A 19,255-nucleotide genomic window follows, 5' to 3' on the forward strand; every position below is an offset into this window, starting at 1 on the left:
CATGAGCTCATTACTTTCTTATGAACTTAAGAATTCACCCATTCACTTCTCACAAAACGCAATTAAAATCGATACACCCGTTAGCAATGAATGATGTCAATTTCAGCGAAGCATGTATCAATGTATCGAATGCAAGAATCGATTGTAACATCGATGTCGATTGCGGGCTAATAAATTGTTTACATTGGACGGTGTACGATCATTAAGATCTTTGTTTACCGGGACCACACACGAGTAGCAGACGTCGGCAGAAGCCATACAGTGATTTTGATTGCAGGATATCATATTAATGGAACTCGTATCGTATTTAGATTTCGTTTTGCAACCTGAGGGTCTCTTTTATTAACCCTCATATACCTATTTACTATCCTCAAGTTTTGCCATAGCCTGTCATTGTTTGGGTGTATTTTCTTGAAACTATATCAATAGTATGTGCTTCTATCATAAATGACGCAGCATTGCTGGTCCAGCATAAAATTTCCATAATAAACTGAGTTGCAGTTGTTGCCGCATAACTGTCGCGATTAGAACGATTAAAACTCAAAATTTATCAAGGGTATTGACTATTACAACTCCCATTGTCCACTACTGCGACACTACACCAGTAACGCTGCAACAGTTATGCTGCTGCAGTCACCAACCGAATGCCACCTTAATTATTAGAACGCGGCGAGTGGCACTGCAAAACCGCAAATCTCAGTGAGGCACATTTGAGTAATTTCAAAATGTTATACAAATTAGGCTCCGCTGCTTGTCAATATTACCTAATGACTAGCTTCTGCCCGCAAATTCGACTGCGTGGAACGATGATGATGATTGATATAAACTACTATGTGTCCTTCATATGCCTCAAAGCGGTTTAACCGCGAAGAGTTAACAGACAGACATAGTTATAGTAGGGATTAAATCGGAATGTGTTTCGTAGGACATGAAAAAAGATCCGGTCCAAATCTGCAAACTTATATATATTGCGATTTGTCAAAAAATGGACTGATGGTGGTGAAAAATTCACGCCTCTACCTGTGAATCAAGATTTCTTAACATTTATTTGTTAGAAAATCTCTTGAAAGTCATCAAGCAAAACATCATTCATTGCATAGCTATTTAGCTCGCATATCCTCGCACTTGTCAATATAAGAATAGGTAATTATAACTCCAATAGTCATTAAAATCTGTTGTTTTCGTTTGCTGGCACCCGGGCGTGAAAGATGATTCAATTTATATTCTCATTGGGCAGCAAACGGACGGTTTATGCTTTCTCCCCGGCCATTTGAACGTAATTCCTGTTTTATCGACTTATTGGTTTTTATCGTGAATTCATTTGCTTGTTTATCTTGTCTGCAGTGCTGTGTTATTATGGAGTGCAATTACGGATAGAGTGTTTATCTTTGTGTGTGTATTAACTTTTATTTAGACTATTTCATGAATATTGTAAACTACATATCTGGTTTTCAAATGCTTTAATACTTTTAGGGTTAGTACCGGATATAGGATTACTCGTGTATCAGTCTGTCTATTTATCTGTCTGTCCATCCACCTGTTACAGCAAATTTTTTCCAAAACTTCTGAAACGATTAGGTAAGTGAATACTAAAATAGGCAAAAATTTACCAACCCTCCATCTCCGAGACTAAAGGTCTAAAATTTTGTAAAAAGACAGAAATTAGTTCTTTATCTATTGGTTACAGAAAAACCTACAATCATGTCAAACGCGAGTCGAATCTTAGAAAAAACCTTTGTCAAATATTGTATTATTCGCACTTAGATGGTTTTAAGGGTTCCGTACCCAAAGGGTAAAAACGGGACCCTATTACTAAGACTCCGCTGTCCGTCTGTCTGTCTGTCTGTCATCAGGCTGTATCTCATGAACCGTGATAGCTAGACAGTTGAAATTTTCACAGATGATGTATTTCTGTTGCCGCTATAACAACAAATACTAAAAAGTACGGAACCCTCGGTGCGCGAGTCCGACTCGCACTTGGCCGGTTTTTTTATTAATTAATATACTAAGTAATTGAAATAAAACTATGAAAACGGATTATATCGCGTATATTGAATTTATAATACATCCCGACGTTTCGAACCCTTTACAGCGTTCGTGGTCAACGGGTGACGGGGGTTTTATTTCATGAGTAACTATCGCGGTAACCGAAGACAATATTATACTAAGTAATTGTTTTACTAACCTTCGTCGGTCTATATCATATAGTTATTTTTTTTTAGTTTTACACTATAATAAACTTGAACCTTCACCAAAACATGTAGGCGTAAAATTGCATGTAAATAATTCAATTGAGACCTGTGCCTGTGCCTGTGCCAGACGATATTTCGACGAAAACGAATTATCTAGAACCCTTTTAATTTCGATATGTACATTCTACTCGTGTGTATGTGCACCAGAACATAATCAAATGAAGCACTAAAATTGATTCATAAAACCGTTCTCTTCAACCTTTGTTGACCAGAGCAGTTTTCCAAAACTCAAAATGTTGATATTTTACAACATTTTGAGTTTTGGAAAATATCACAACAGTAATCATTGAATTATGATTAGATTAAGTAAGTTACTTTAATAGGTACCTAGGTTTTTTCTTTGAATTTATTTATTAACAAGATTAAATTGTTAATAAATCAATTCAAGGTAAAAAACTGTGAAGCTTTTTAAAAAACGTTTATTTAAATAATTAACTTCATTTATTTAAATCTCTCAGTAGCCTGTATGTATGGAGGTATTGTTAATTAGGTATTTTTAAAGTAATATTCGTCGTGAATTAGGAAGCACAACTTTAACAAGATATTCGAATATAAATTGCCGATATAACCTGAAGATACGTCATTTCAATTTAGTAAGGGTTGTGTAACAATTTTCTTGTCGGATTGAATCTTCCAAGAATCCATCACGCCGAAACGCAATCCGCTTTGATCGCAATTTGTTACAAATCACCAACAATCGCACACTCAATTTAATTTAATAAACTGTCAAAAGCCGTCTCTACCTGTTAGTGTTTACAAATGGACCGGACATGCGTTTTCCGCCTCGGTTTCCCAATAGGGGGCTGCGATTCGCACCCCCATGATGAATTCACCTTTTATTTTGTCCCACTCGACTCGATTGAGAGTGATTTTTGAGCGTGAATGGGCAGCCAGAGTAATTTGCCACTGACAGAGCGAAATTAATGTTGAAAGCCAAAAAAGATGGACCAAAGTCAATCAAAGGTTTGTTTGCACTTTTATTAATTCCGTCTAGTAGAAAATACATATTTTAATTTTAGATTTTTATAACCTAACAAATATTTTTTTCGTTTCACAGTATAATGGTACCTCATATAACCTGAGGTATCCATTATACTGTGAAAACTAAAAAAAAATTACCACTTTACAGTTAGACGTAGTGGTAAAATTTGGCCGATCAAAGCTTGTTATAGATGGCGCCAACATAGTGACAATGTCAAAATTCTTGTTTTTTTTTTGGAATTTAATGTCATATGCTAAGCCCTTTAACCCAAATCCCATAGAAAAAAACTAGAAAAAGGGAAAACCTATGCTGGTGCCATCTATGAAATCCTTTGACAGTCGCCAACCCCATTAAACGTATCTCTGGATATTAACCTATTCACTATACCGCCGATTCCTGCAAGTCGAGCAGAATCTTAGCAATGTGTCTGAGGGACCCTTGGAATAGTTCGAAGACAATAAATTATTTAATAACCCCGAGATCTGAGCACGACCCGTGCACTTCTGAATCACCTCTTTGCCAACTATTAATTTAGTCCTAATTAAGCCTGTGATAGTTACAGAACTGCCAATTTTGAAATATACCTTCTTGTTGAGATATATGTTCATACTTTAAAATTAACCTCTTTTTGATATCAACACTATTATCAACACCTACCTGCAAATTTGCGCGAACTTATTTTAGATCTACAATAACACCTTGCAGTTTGCAGGCCTTGAACTAACATCAATAAAATGTCAACTTATATAAACAACAAAATATTTCACCTTTTTTGTAATACATAAATGATATTTTCTTTGTGTTTTAATAAATAATCAGCAGGTATTTTCTTTACAAGAAATTTTAATAACAAAACTACCGTGAGACACAGACATATTAAACATATTAATAACGGGTCACTCACGACGACGACGACGGGTAACAGGTTTTCGACTTAAAATACGTGAGAAATTATTGATATTACACACACTGCATCCGAAACCGAATTTCCAACCTATTTTGAAGTAGATAATAATATTGTTTATTTCGCATAGAGCCCCTTAGAAACCTTCGAACTATCTAATTCCGGCAGCGTTATATTTCAAAGCTTGTGAAGTCTCATCTGTAATTATTCATCTCGACTGACCACCGTTGACCGGTGCCGGAGTAGTAGCACTTGGCGACTCGTTGGTAAGACGAGCGTCGTTACATTTGCTAACCCCGAGCTAATGTGAGTACTAAATTAACGTCTCAATATCACTGACAAGTCAAACAAAATATTTATTTATTTTGCATCTAGTTTGTAGGTACTAGCAACAGTAGCAACCAAATACCTAAGCGTACTTGAGGCTTCCTGATTACAGATAGAAACTTGGTCCGACCAGTGATGAACAAGAAACTCTTTAGTTCAAAAGGCAAGTTGTTCTCCGTTTGGAGCTCTTGGTAACTAACGAGAAGTTTGTATGACTTCGGCGGGCACTATTGTTAGTGCACTGTCTGTCTTAATATACCTATCGTATCATTGATATTATGTCAGGTGATGGTTTTTGTTAATGTAGGTGGATGAAATTTTAATATTTTAATAGATTCCTGACTGTGAAATGATTATATTTTGGCATTCAGGTCTAATGATGTAATCTGGCGGCTGAATAGCAGTCTGCGGCCACGTGCACCCGGCATCTGCCAACTTTTAATTTTCTCCCGGTAGAATGCGGGAAGGGGTGGCCGTTTGATGGGCCCAGGGTCGGCGAAGTTCGAACGCTTTATAACTGTGTCCGGCTTTAAGTGGGTGTAAAGTTTCAACACCCTTTGATTTACTTGCTGCTCGGAAAGGTGCGACAGATCGGACGAAATTTGTTTGACTTTGTATTTTTCAACGTTTCGCATTTATTGCAATCGTGTTTTGTTTTGTTTTCCGAATCCACTTTATTGCGTTCGCTTCTCTGTGTAAGTTATTCGCTTTGATTTACGGGCGCAAATTTGCACCGATGTCGAATTGGGTTCGAGTTATGCTTTGATTCAACCCTTTACATTGTCACCGCCGGGGGAAAACAGGGGACAATGCTAACCGTATAATGGGCGCCGCAATAATTACTGTAATACCTTAAAGGACCACCTCAATCCCCTAATCGGAAGCCAAACTAACGTGGCGCGGTCCCGCATAGAAATATCTTAAATTGGCAACACGGTCCGGCGGGCCGACCATAAAACATCTTAATGAGTGGAGCTAGCAGCTGCGGATCCCATATTGCCGCTCTCATATCCATGCAAACTACCCACGGCCGCCGTCTTAGCTGCCTTACTTTCCTCCTCCTTGTTTACAAGTCGACAACTAATTTGATGCAATATGTGCATAGGACAACATTACGGGCGCTATCTCCTCCGTGCGTGTCTTGCATACATTTGCTTCCTTGCTTACCGCTACCCGCAGCCTGACCCTGCCGCCAACCCTCCATATTCAAATTGGCCCCGGACCGGTCATTTGAACGCGGATTTGTTATAAGATTAAAGGAAGATTTCACTTGTGAAACAATATGGCAGACAATTTACATATTTCGTTTCCTTATTAGTTTCGGGATATTTGTTTTGGGGCCGGCGAATTTACATCCACTGACCGATTAAATGGCCCTTAGGCGTCTTTAATGGGGGTGCCGCGTGGTCGTTGTTGGCCTTAGCAAATGTGTGCTTATGCGTAATTGAATATTTTATGGGCTGTAGCAAATCCAGTGCTGACACTTTATTGATTGCGCGATTCTAGATGTTTATCTAGCTAAGCCGAGTTCCATTCGAAAGCATATTTCGTTCCTCTGTTTGTAGAACCAACATAACTCTTGTCATGCCTTTTCAGTTTGCTCCCGTGTTTATCGTTTGCATTTATCTGTTGACTGTTTTTATTCCGCGGTTGACATTTACCCTCTGTTTCAACAAGCGCGCCATTATCCGGCGAGTTTCTTTCATTCGGAACACGAGTGCTCGCGTGGCATTACCTCTATTCAAGTCGAGATAGCTTCACTTAGTTTCCTCTTTTTCAGTACGGACGGGTTAATTTCTGCATCTTTATTATTCGAGTGGCCGGTGTATGGGATGGTGCAGTCTAGTCTGTCTGGTGGCGTAGATTGTGTGGCGGAAAGCAAACTTGAATTGTTAGGTCGCCGCGTGGAGGTAATGAACGCGGCGCGGGTGGGACACCAGAGGAGCTGGAGGCTAGTCAGAGCGAGAGGCCCGAGGGGTGGGGGAGCAGGCCAGAGAGGGTGCAACGCGTCCTGTATGCACAGCGCCGCTTCCGCATTCGTTAATGCAAAAGCGGGAACAGACTTCAGGTGTACATTTTCAGCGCCTGTGTGCTTTATACTCGATGTCGTGGCGTGCGTCTTTATGCAATACTACGCCTTAATTATTATTACATTTTATCTTGCATATGCTCCGATATAGCTTTTCGAAGTAATTACAAACTTAAAAGTGAATAAGTACGTAAGAAAGTTATGCCGATCAATACATATTTAAGGAAGTTTCAACGTCGTAGTAGTTCATACCACGTCTTATTCTCATTCCATAATAAAAGAAAGCCGAAACCGACGGCTTAACAATTCATTATTACATTCGTTTATTTCAGCTTCATTAAAATCGCATTAGGATTAATTTTTCTCGTCCCCGTTTTAATTCGCATTGAGCAGGGGCCCGCCGGACCGCTGCAATCATCCGCGTCAATATTTGCCAGCTTACCTGCCTGTTTTATGATTTTGCATAAAAGCAAGGACCGTTGCTAAGAGTTACTAAGTATTTATTTAACTATTTTCTAATTAGAAGAGCATGTTTTACTGTGTTTTAATAATTTTCCAAGATTTAAACGGGCATTATAAATACGCAACATAAGTGAAGTGAGTGAGTGAGTGAGTGTGATTAGAAGAGGTGCAGAAGCACGTTATGTCATTATTCCACCAAGTTACAGATACATATTACCGTTTAAAAAACCGTAATGAACACATCTTTTTTTATTATCATTTGATCGTTATTATGTTAATACATTAAGTTTAAAAAAAACCCGAGGTGAGGCCAAGGCCAAGGCCAAGTGAAATAAAATGGTTCACTTCGTTCGTTCGCTCCTAGTTGTAGTGGCTACAAGATGTTGTAGCTAAATCAACGGGGACGCTTTCTGTAACTGATATCATTTATAAGCCCTTGCAGTGGCTAGCAGCTGGTTATGGATGATTGATTAAGATTAGTAGGTCCATATGAGCCCAATTATTGAGCCTAGTGTAGGGCACCACCACGTTTAGGAAGTGCTGTGGTATAGTCACATTGGTAGCTACGACCTGTAACCCTTACGCCAATTTTTGACGCATAGTTTAGACGCATTTGCCACATAGAGGAACTTGTTCCCAATTTTAATTTTGATAAATAAACTGACTTAATGATTAATGGGGAGTTTTTTTGTATATTCTATATAAACCACCACAGAGTAATATTGAACTGTGAAGTACTAATAAAACTGACATAAATATTTCATCAGCCAGCTTGATGGTTTGTTTGATGAGAATGAAGACATCAGATTACTTATTGGTTTATTGACACGTATGTACCTAATAGAAACAAATAATAATAATAAAAACAATATCTCTGTGTCGTTTCATTTAGAGCTTAGTATTCATTGCAAGTGTATACATAAATAAATATAAGTACTATTTTGGAGTTATTATTAACTAACTTTTGCCCGCGACTTCGTCTGCGTGGAGTTAGTAATTTGGGTAGCTTGTTTTTTGCCCAAACTGCATTTTATCGATTCCCTATAGAAACTTCCACCCCCCTTTTCACCCCCTTAAAGGATGATTTCTGGGATAAAAACTACCCAATGTCCTTCCCCGGGACTCGAACTATCTCTATACCAAATTTCAACTAAACCGGTTAAGGTTTAAGCGTGAAGAGGTAACAGACAGACAGACACACTTTCGCATTTATAATATTAGTATGGATAGTATGGAGAATCACTATACACTTTATAAAACAAAGTCCCCCGCCGCTTTTTTTTATACCACATCGGTGGCAAACAAGCATACGGCCCGCCTGATGGTAAGCAGTCACCGTAGCCTATGAACGCCTGCAACACCAGAGGTGTTACATGCGCGTTGCCGGCCTTTTAAAAACCTGTACACTCCTTTTTCGAAGAACACCATACTGTAGACAGACATCCTACCTCGGGAAAACCTCGAAAGGTTACTCCATTATACAGCCGGAGCGTCCGCGGGATGTATGTTCACAATAAACTCAAAAACTACTGAACGGTTTTTATGCGGTTTTCAACTATCAATAGAGTGATTATTGAGGAAGGTTTAGGTATATAATTTGTTAAGGTTTTATGTAACCTGTGCGAAACCGGGGCGGGTCGCTAGTATCAAATAAAATAGATATAGCTGGTCAAACTAGTTTGTCAGTAGAAAAAGGCGCGAAATTCAAATTTCCTATGGGACGATAACCCTTCGCGCCTACATTTTTGTAATTTGCCGCTCTTTTCTACTGACGGAGATTGCTTGACAGAGTATAAAATGATTCGCTTACACACATTACTTTAACCTTTCGTATGCGCATGTCAAAAAATTTCCATATAAATAGCAATCGTGACAACTTCATGTTTAAGTTGAATATATATGGAGCAGATCTGCTACTAAGCATACGAAAGGTTAAATATATAACTGCATATATATGGAGCAGATCTGCTACTAAGCATACGAAAGGTTAAATATATAACTGCAAACAATAAGGTATATCGTCACTTTTAGTAGCATATTTTATGACTGAATATAGTTTTTTGTACAGTAGCAAATACCACACACAAAGGATTTTTCGACCTTAAACTGAGCTCTAAAGATGTGTTCACAACGTGGAATGAAAATCGATATTTCATTTTCAAATCGTTGCACCGAAGCCTTACGATACATTCGCACGCGAGTCCTCCTCGGGCCCTTGCCAACAGATATCTACAATATTATTAATTCAAGCATATTAATAAAAGGTGTCGCGTTACGACCACACCGACTTCGCAGGAAGCATGGCCCGGTGCGCCATCCCGACCAAAATAATACAAAGATACTGAACTGCAACGATTTTTTACTTAAAATGTTTCGATTCTAGCCGAACGCCGATCCGATTGTCGGACCGATTTTATCACGCCTCGTTGAATGTGCTGGAGAAACGATTATGTCAATATTTTGACCTTAGTTCCTTGAGTTCCTTCACGATAAGGGTCTCAAAGTAACACACGTACATAAAAATGAATCTAATGTATTTTCTGACATTTCGCACGTGGATAACACAAACATAAAAAACATGTCAGAAATGAAATTTTTATACTTGAGCAGTAAAAGCATGAGTACCGCTCAAACGACTAAAGTGACAACTGGCTTCACAGCTCAATCATCGTTAATCTCATACGACTGCACATTTATGAGCTTTATGGATTTGTATGTATTTATTACTTGTAGTTTTGACAGAAACCATCAAGTGGGTATCAATCAGTATAAAAGACAGAGTCACACATGTGTAGGCAAACATTCAATGCATCCCCGTATGTTACAGGTTACAGGAATCCTAGTACGCACGACAAGATCCTAGTTTTATTTATTTGTCAATTTAAACTAAGATAATATTAAACCCATTTCGAAGAAATTTTTTAAATACGTATAACTTTTTCAACGAATTCAGGACATTTGTCCAAAATTATATGAATAGTGCCCGGGGGGGGGGGGCCTCAATATCGAGAATCGTACGTTTCACGGTCCGTAAGTCCGAACCGTATCGATACGGGTATAATAACCAGTGGAATGGTAACTATAAAGAGAGATTGTATTTTTTACTAGCGTCGTAAGAAGTCGGAATGTCCGACCGGCCCTTTGATCGTTTTGATAAGTGCTCGCGATTTTTTCTTCCCTTTTTTGTTGATAAAAATTCTGTGGCGCCGTTATTGATATTGTTTTGAAATGTAAGATGGAATGTTTCGAGGGATGACTGCTAAAAGTAGGATATTAAAAAATATTAAGCTGTTTGATGTAGAGTTTTTGGTTAAACCTGAATATGAGTAATAAAGTCATGTTTCAGAAATAAAAGAATCACATTAATTGGAAATATTTATCGGGTAAGGTCGCACTCAGCCCCCTCGTCCAAGAACAATAATCCGCAGTTTTAACGAAAATTGTTATCGCCTGCGCCACCCGCTCATAAATATCATGCTTGCCGAAATAAAACAGAGAAAATAGATAAACAGCTAAACGGTGTCCGTTCCGGCCCGCAACCGGGACTGTGGTGCGAATGGATCGCGATGACAAATATCCTTATAAAAATAATCAATTAAATATATATTTTTTACAGTTTTGTGTGAGTTGTAAAAATTAAGCGCACTTACTACTTAAGTGTATTAACTATGCATTTCCACCTTTTGATTACTGAGGTTTTTAGTACCTATAGGGTGGATTCAGAATAACATCCAAAACAAGCGTTTTCAAACACGGTTGAACCCAAGAACTTCAAATAATTTTAAATTTAAATTTTTATGTGTCAGCGCACATACTTTTGAATATTGTAGATCATTTTTTTAACATACGTAACATTCATTATAGCTTTATTTTACCAACATATGTATTCATTAAATCAAAATAAAAAGGCATTTGGTGTGATTATTATATCTACCCTAGCTGAAAAACAAGATGTCTGCTTCCATTCCGTTTATCTATCCAACATTATTTCATAGACATCTATCGGAAAGCCATTCAAACAGTGTCTGATTTTATTCTAGGCAATTTATTTTCAATAAAGAACTATAAAAAAGACTTATCTAAATTGCTCGGGTGCGACTGAGGGGAGGGGAGTGGCTGTCATAAAAACCGATTCATATTTATGTGTTCTACACAGACGGAGAAACGACAACTATCACAGTGATCATATCGTCATGTTAGCTTTATACACTTACTCCTGATAATCTTCAAGGGTGACAACTACCTAATGTTAAAAGAAAATCGTAGCTAAAATTTCACTTACGAATCATAATTTAGTCTGGCTACCACCAGTTGGGCACTGACATCGAGGACGTAACTTACTTTTAATGCATCTCTCTCGTACTCGCTTATTAGTGCAAGCGAGATGAAAGTAAATTACGTAGACGTTAGCATATAATATACGCTAACGTCATATTATGTCAGTTTTGACACTGTTAGTAGTGTCAGTGACTCATGGTACGGGTAAAGGTCTTAAATTATAACTGATCAGCTTACAATCTACAGCTTGACGTGTATACGTATTATTTGAAAATTTCACTAGATCAAAATTAGATCAAATGACTCAATTGGATATTGCATCCCGATTTGCTTATTTTTCTATATTAGTATGAGGGAAATGCGTTGTATAAGTAATATTAAAATGAGATCAAATACTATGATCAGATCTAAATAGGTACTAATGTGATGGTTATATATTCATGCAGTTTGATTCATGCTTGGAGCGGAGTTGAAATGACTGCAAATTCTCTTTTTAAATCTCATTCTCTTATATTAAAAATATTTTGCTTACTACGTGAGCAATAACGGGAATTTTTTTTTCTATTATAGTATTCGTAAAATAAGACGTTGAGACATAAAGATCGGTGTTAAATTATTAATACAAAGAAGCGAAGGAAGCATTTGATCGCTCGGAGCCCTGCGAGTAACATTATACACAGCCCTCGAGAGGCGTCCGTCTAATTATGACCACTAAAAACGGTAATTTCAATGCTTAATCTGTTATCTTGGGACATTTATCGGCATTTCTCATGATGGACATAATTCGTTTCGATAAAAACAATACAATACAAAAAAATATCCTACGTCATATTAGCTATTAGCTACGTTTAGCAATAACTGATGTCATTTTTCGGAAAACTTATTTTATTTCTACGCAAGTTATTTTCTTATCTGACGCAAAAAAACTAATTTATTTTAGCATCTCGGATATAAATAAAAACACTGGATTGTAAAATCTCAAATCTCACAGCACAAACCTATTCATTTACATACCTACTCGTATTATTCGAGCAACATACCCTAGGCGACCGTATCAGCCATTTATGAGTGGAAAGCATTAAAGAAAAGAAAACTTGATAAATACAAAGAGATATAGACATACATAATAACAAGAAAAATAAGTCGCGTGCAAGAAAACGGCTTGCGGCAAACGAGCCCGTGGAAAGCATTGTTCCGACTTTTAAAAACGGAACAAAATGAACGAGGGGAAGGAAATCGGATGAAAATATGAAAAGAATACACATTGTGCAGAAAGAAGTGAAATGAAACGTCGGAGATCAGGTCTCAACCGCGGCGCGGTCCGCAAATATAATTTGCATAGTCAAATAGCCCAACTTTTGTCTGCAGCGGATGTTTGCAACCATATTCGTTCGTTGCTTTTTAACCACACTCCCATTCTGTATCGGGTAGGGCTTTTATTGCATTTTTTCCCCTTTGAACGGATTCCTTCAATATTTCGTTGGTTCGTTTTTATTCATACGCTCGGTCATCGAATTGTTTCGCTTCATATTTCGCACGCTTCGTTCCGTTCTGTTAATTTCGTTTGTAACAGTCCTCTTATTGGTAGATGAAATTGTCTTAGATTAATTGATTTCAATATATATAATTTATCTACACAATTATCTTCAAAGCTGCGTGATCACAAAGAAAATTGAATAATTAAACGACAAGTCATCCTATTATGTTACTAAAGCAATGCGCTTTCAATAGAAGTTCAAAGAAATATTTAAAAAGAACAATGAAGTTATTAACATAAAACTATGATCGCTTTGAATACCGAACTACCGAGTGGTATAAATCGTCATAACCGCTTTTATTCCACCAGCATCCGCATCAAATCGAATGAAATAATCGATTCGATTATTCCGACTCATCATTGGTTCCGAGTGAGAGCAATAGGCCGGATTATGGAGCACAAAGGACGCCGCCAAGCCGTGGATGCATAGACAAATATTGACTCCTTGAAACAATGAACGCCGACGTCGTCGCCCGCCCGCTTTCAATGGAGGAAGCAAGCTTTGATTGACGCCTTAAATTGGAAAGAACTAATGATTGATACTAAACGTATACTAATAAAATACAAAACGAACACAATATTAGCGTTTGGAACCTGCAAACGTATAACATATTAAGCAACTGAAGCAACTCTAGTTTTAATACCACTTCATTCATACAAGTTTCCACGTATTCTCACTGACGTAGGTAATTTATTTGTGTGGAATTAACACAACGGCTTTAACTTTGGTATTGTTAATTTACGCATAGTAAACAAAAGAGGTGAGATGAAAAGATCCGAAAATAAACGTCAGTCGAGTGCGAAACTGTTTTGAGAGGTGTTAGAGCGAATCGATGCTCGGACTCGATGGTCCGACGAATTTTCCACTGAACGGACATCTGGACGCCAACCTTTGTATTGGAGAGAAATTAACTGAAAAAGGATCCTTCCATCTCGGAGCCTGTAATTATACACGGTTAGGTACGTAACTAAAAAAAATTGTCAAGTGATCTTTTTTAATAAATTAAATAACGAATTAAATAAATAATTGAGGGTTGTCTTACATTTCTAGGTAATATTTTACGATAATTTTATTGTGAAATGTGTGTACAGGACCAATAATGTTTTAAAAAATGATTCCTTTTTTTATAACACATGACTGATTTATTTTATGCTTAGATTGTTTTAGCATCTTATATAGATCTAACTCCGTCCATATAAGGACTACTGCTTGTGTACGCACCTCCACATAGAGGACACAAAATTTTTACTATCATTATTAAACACAGTTCCTCGCTGCTCGTACGTTATTACCGGTCCGTGTCGGAGGTCGCGCGATGACAAATGATGCGTACGAGTGGATCGCAGTTTCATTACCAACCGCATTAATTACTAGCCATTGCTTAATGAGAAAACGCTCTTTACTTTTATTTGCTGTTTTCCTTTGTTAGTGACTTGGATATTATAATTGTACATTAGTAGGTATTCGTAACTGAACCAGTACTCTGGTCTTTTACGCAAGGATGGTGGCGGTGAAATGGCCTCTGCTGCTAAAAGGATAGAGAATAAAAATCTATTTTATGTAGCCTACCTATACTCATCGATGCGAACTTGATATGAAAATTATGAGAACTAAAAAGTTTATTGGACAATGGTTATTGTAACCATATTTACATAGGTAGATAAATCTGAAATTAGCAATATAAATACATCGAAGTAAAGACGTATGTGTGAAGGCTAGGTATTTTTTTTACACGCGACGTATCCAAAAAATATTTTTGCAACAATAATATACCTATCCCAAAACCTAAAAGTGCCATAAGACTTTTATCAAAATTAGATGTTTGTGGAACCCTTAACCTACTGTTAAGTAGAAAAAGCACAGCGGGATTTGAAACGTGACATCTGCAAAGGTAAAAAGTATTGAAAAAGTTAACAAGATTAAAGTTTGAGTTATTCATTGAATCCAAACGTCGACAGCATTTTTCAGCATCCAATCAAAGTTGTTATATCGTATATTTTTAATTCTCCATTCCGAGCATGCCCCCAGGACGCAGCGGAAGGCTGTATATAACTTGCACTTTGTATTATTCATAGTGTTACCGTGACGCGGACGCGTTATCCCTGAAATATCCAAACTAGTTTATGACGCAGATCAAGGCGCTTATTATAGCACTGAAAACTAAATAAAAATACATTTGGGCCAGAAAAGACAACTTTTCAGGATAGATATCTTTATTAGGTATAAGGAATGTATCGTTTATTATAAATACAGATAAAACCTGGTCTCACTGTTGATATGTGTATTATTTTGTATTACTATGTTCTATGTAAGGGTATTTTTAGCCATATCTGATATAAGGTTTTATTTTATTTATTTTAGGGACTTTATAATGCTTTCAATATCGTCTAGCAAATACATATCGAACAAGCCTATCGAGCTTAATTTAATCTTTTTCACTGACTCCTTGGTACGATTTAAATAAACATGTTATCTAAGCTGCCAAAACATGTTATCTAAGTGTCCTCTATTCATTATTGCTCAATTGAGCAGCTGTGGAATAAATGTGGTGAATTTTTATTTTTACATAAAACCGATTTTTCACCCCACGTTTTGGATTCCCTTAAATTTCTGATGCAAGCGAAATGAGGGAGGCAGCTATAAGAATCAGCTAAAAACCAGTTTAACGGATATTCATGGCGTTGAACCATTACTAGAGCGGGTCGATAGAAATGCTCCATGGTAGCTTAGTATATTGGATGTCAAAGTCGGAGTTGTCGTAAGTAACATACCATATTCTCTAAAAGGTCACCATTCACAGATTCAAATATTGGATGTCAAAGTCGGAGTTGTCGTAAGTAACATACCATATTCTCTAAAAGGTCACCATGCACAGATCCAAACCTTTTTTTTTAACTAAAAGAAATGATTAGACTATGCCCAGATGTTTCGCTTTACGAATCATGTGTAATTGCGGTTCGCATAGAAGGATTTTTTTTGTGTAATATCGTTTTGATCGCACAACGTACATTTTCTTATAGTATTTGTCCGAAATCGTTATTGTTACTCGAGAGAATCAAGTAAATTTCTGTCTAAACCTTGCTTTACGTCGAGCTTCCAGGAAGAAATGTGTACCTTTTTAAATCACAATTTAAACATGTGTAATTTTTAAATAAAAATGTAATACGAAAAAAACGGCTAAGTAAAGTTGTATTTATAGTAAACGATAGTCCTTCCTATTGCTCAAAGGCAGGCAAAATATATTTTGTCCGGGTTCTGAATCGCGATTCGAAGTAATAATTAATAAACTTTCAACACAATAGTTTCGCAGATTTCTGGAAGATGTGCTAAGATTTCTTAGCACATCTTACTGTCGCCATGACGCCCCTTGGCGAAGGAGGCGTCCATCAACACGCATCGACTCATCATTCGTCAATCGAGCATTCGAGAGAAAAAGATAGACATCGCGCATTCGAGCCCGTAAGAAAGGGAAACCTTCATGTAAACCACCGATTATCGACAGTAATAACAAACGAATTACAGACGAGCACTATACGAGCACGAATCGAAGGTTTTTAGTCTCCGTGTTTGAAATCGAAAAGCTCGATCGAGTAAAAGGGATAGCTTTGCAGTCTCAAAGTTTGGTTACGTGGAGTTATGCATATGATGCTCGGTCGGAGTATGGCGAACGGCTATGTACGGAATCGTTTATTTAGCCGGGGTTTTGTTGTTCTGCGTGCGGTATTCATAGTAATTGTTATTTCGATATGGTGCGAGCGCGCTGTGCGATTAAAGGTGACTTTGACTAAGCCCTGATAGCATTTATGGAACGTTTTACAGCTGTCGAGTCAACATGGTCAATGCAATGCCGCCTTTACGAGAATCGTTTCTATAGGTACACTGTCGGACGTACCATTAAATGAAATGACTGTCGCGGATTCTCGAATAGGTACGACGTGAACAATCTCAATTCTTACTCAGCTGCTTATTGTTATTTTAACCAAAACCAAAACTAATATTATGATATGATTATGATACCAAATATAAATATCTACAAATAAAATAAAGGTATGAATGAAATTAAATCTATCGTACTGAAATAATTCAAAAATACTTGGTCCTTTAAATCGTACCTATTCCAGTAAGCCATAATACGATATAAACGACTAGGTATTAAGTATCTTGAAATAATGAAAATGAAAATAGAAGCATGAAGCTAAGACAATATCTATGCCGTATATTAATAAATTTAGTATAATGTACTACATTATATAAAATCGTTATATAAGGTCGTTACTTTATTATTTTTGCATGCTGAATGATAATAGGTCATAAGAATCCAGTCATAGTTATAGGTAAATACTTATTATTTCTGTGCCTATTCAGGCAAGATGTCTTAATCAATAATTGTTTTATTGCATCTTTATTGTACCGCATTCAAGAAACGAATAAATTATTATGATTATGACAATTTCTATACTAAAACCCACGCATTAAACCCGTTTAAATTTGTAGTTAAATATTCATACTCACATATTTTAACTTATAACTATGTTGTTACAAATCCATATCAATAGTTAGATCAAGACCGACGAAAACCATGTTTTCTCTCTCTTTTGTTCGTTTCTAAGCCGTATGTAAAGTTGTTAAGTCTGATAAGTCTGAGGGTAATACCACTGGAGCATAATTTGATGCCTTACGTGTAAATAATGTATGTTGCTTAATGGGGGAAAATCTAAACGTGGTACGATTTAACCGGAAATACATTATAGCCGACACTCCCCAAATGTTTTTTTTTATCCCTAGCAAATACCGTGAACAGATTAGTGATTAGATTCACACTGTATCATATCAAGATATATATAACTGTATTCAGTATGGTTAATATTGCTATTTGTTGATAGTGATGTACCAGAAGCGGTTAAAGAAAGAACGGAAACAACGGCAGCAGGTGCAGGACCAGCTGGAGCTGGAGTTGAAACGGCGGCAAAAAATCGAGGAGGCGCTCAAGCAGTCTGGCGCGCCCGCAGAGATCCTCAGGATCGTTACTGGTAAGTAGGAGTGGATACAGTGACAGCAGACGTGAAGCGGTGGCGGAAGATCGAGGAGATTCGCAAGTAGTCTGACGCGCCCGTCGAGATCCTCAGGATCGTTACCGGTGAGTAGGAGTGTATACAGTGACAGCTGAGCTGAAGCGGTGGCGGAGGATCGAGAAGGCGCCCAAGCAGTCCGGCGCGCCCGCCTGGATCCTCAGGATCGTTACTGGTGAATAGGAGTGGTTGCAGTGGCGGAAGATCGAGGAAGAGCTCGAGCAGTTTGGCGCGCCGCGCGTTTGGTTGTGGAGATCCTCAGGATTGTTACTGGTAAGTTGGAGTGTTAACAAGGGCAGCTAAACTGAAGCCGAAGAGCGGCAGCAGAATGCCAAAGGGGCACTCCAGCAATCTGGAGAGCAAGGTGTCACAGACAGTCCCCTATGCAGAGGATGCATGGAGATAGAAGAAACAGCCCCTCACGTGGTGCTGGAGTGCAGCGGAGTGGCCCCATACAGGGCAAAACATCTCGGATCCCCGAGAGACCTCCCCGAGGTCCTACTCAACATCAAAGGTTTGATAGGTTTCCTCGAGGAGCTGGGCTGGCAGGACTAGCCCACCCCCATGTCACGCAAAATAGGCGCCAGTCGTCGAGTTGCGGAAAATCGCCCGAACTACAAGGGTGAACAACGTGAACTCTGGAGTAGAAAGCATCCATGTTAGGTATATTCGTTATATTAAAAACATACAAACAAGAAGAAAAAGGGGCAAGTTCTAATAGTAACAGAATCGTGGTTTATTACATCATCTATGCGAACAGCCGTATGTAAGTATCATATACCTACCTAACCCTTATAATGTAACTAAGAATAGCTGTAAAAAAGTAATGAAATAAATTCATTCGTATTTTGTATATCTGTAACTTGTAGTTACTGTATTATTTGTAATTGCGTATGTAAACTACGAGTATTCCCTTTAGGTGCGTATTTAATAGATATATGCGTAGGTAATGAACTCCGCCAACTGAGATTAGTTTCAACAAGTTAATCATCATATAAAACGTCTCAGGCATGTCAAATTGTCAATGTTATCACTATCAGACTTATTCAACAAGTTATAATGTGAATATATGCCTCTGACATGTTAACTTGCCGTCTGTCAAGCTATCTATGAAGTTCATAAGCAAATTCAATAAAGTCACGAGAGGCTGCGTCGTAATTTGAATCTTAATAGCTTCGGTTTAGTATTGATAGTTTAATTGTAGATGGTATGACTTGTGACCTTGTTGTTTGATGGGGTCGAGTCGAGTGCGTGACGTAAGAAGGGCGGGCGAGCGCTGGTGAAGGCTTGTACTAATCTCCGTGTCAGGAAATCGTTTCGCAGGCCATTTCAAACGAGGGTTCGGCACTGAACTCACACGCATTTAAGTTCAATTTCTTGCATAATCGCTGTTTGCTACAGCATTTATTGGCTG

The 19,255-nt window shown here is 37.8% G+C and overlaps 1 protein-coding gene across 8 annotated transcripts in view; it reads left to right on the forward strand.

Moving 5' to 3' along the window:
• LOC134742441 (dachshund homolog 1) overlaps positions 1-19,255 on the forward strand; it is a 203,929-nt gene that overhangs the window by 173,305 nt on the left and 11,369 nt on the right. For all 8 annotated transcript variants that reach the window (XM_063675599.1, XM_063675608.1, XM_063675626.1 and 5 more), the window contains one exon: positions 17,656-17,802. In XM_063675599.1, coding sequence (XP_063531669.1) covers positions 17,656-17,802 — 147 coding nt within the window. The remainder of the gene's footprint in view (positions 1-17,655; positions 17,803-19,255) is intronic.

This window comes from Cydia strobilella, chromosome 1 (genome assembly GCF_947568885.1).
Source record: "Cydia strobilella chromosome 1, ilCydStro3.1, whole genome shotgun sequence".
Taxonomy (NCBI): Eukaryota; Metazoa; Arthropoda; class Insecta; order Lepidoptera; family Tortricidae; genus Cydia; species Cydia strobilella.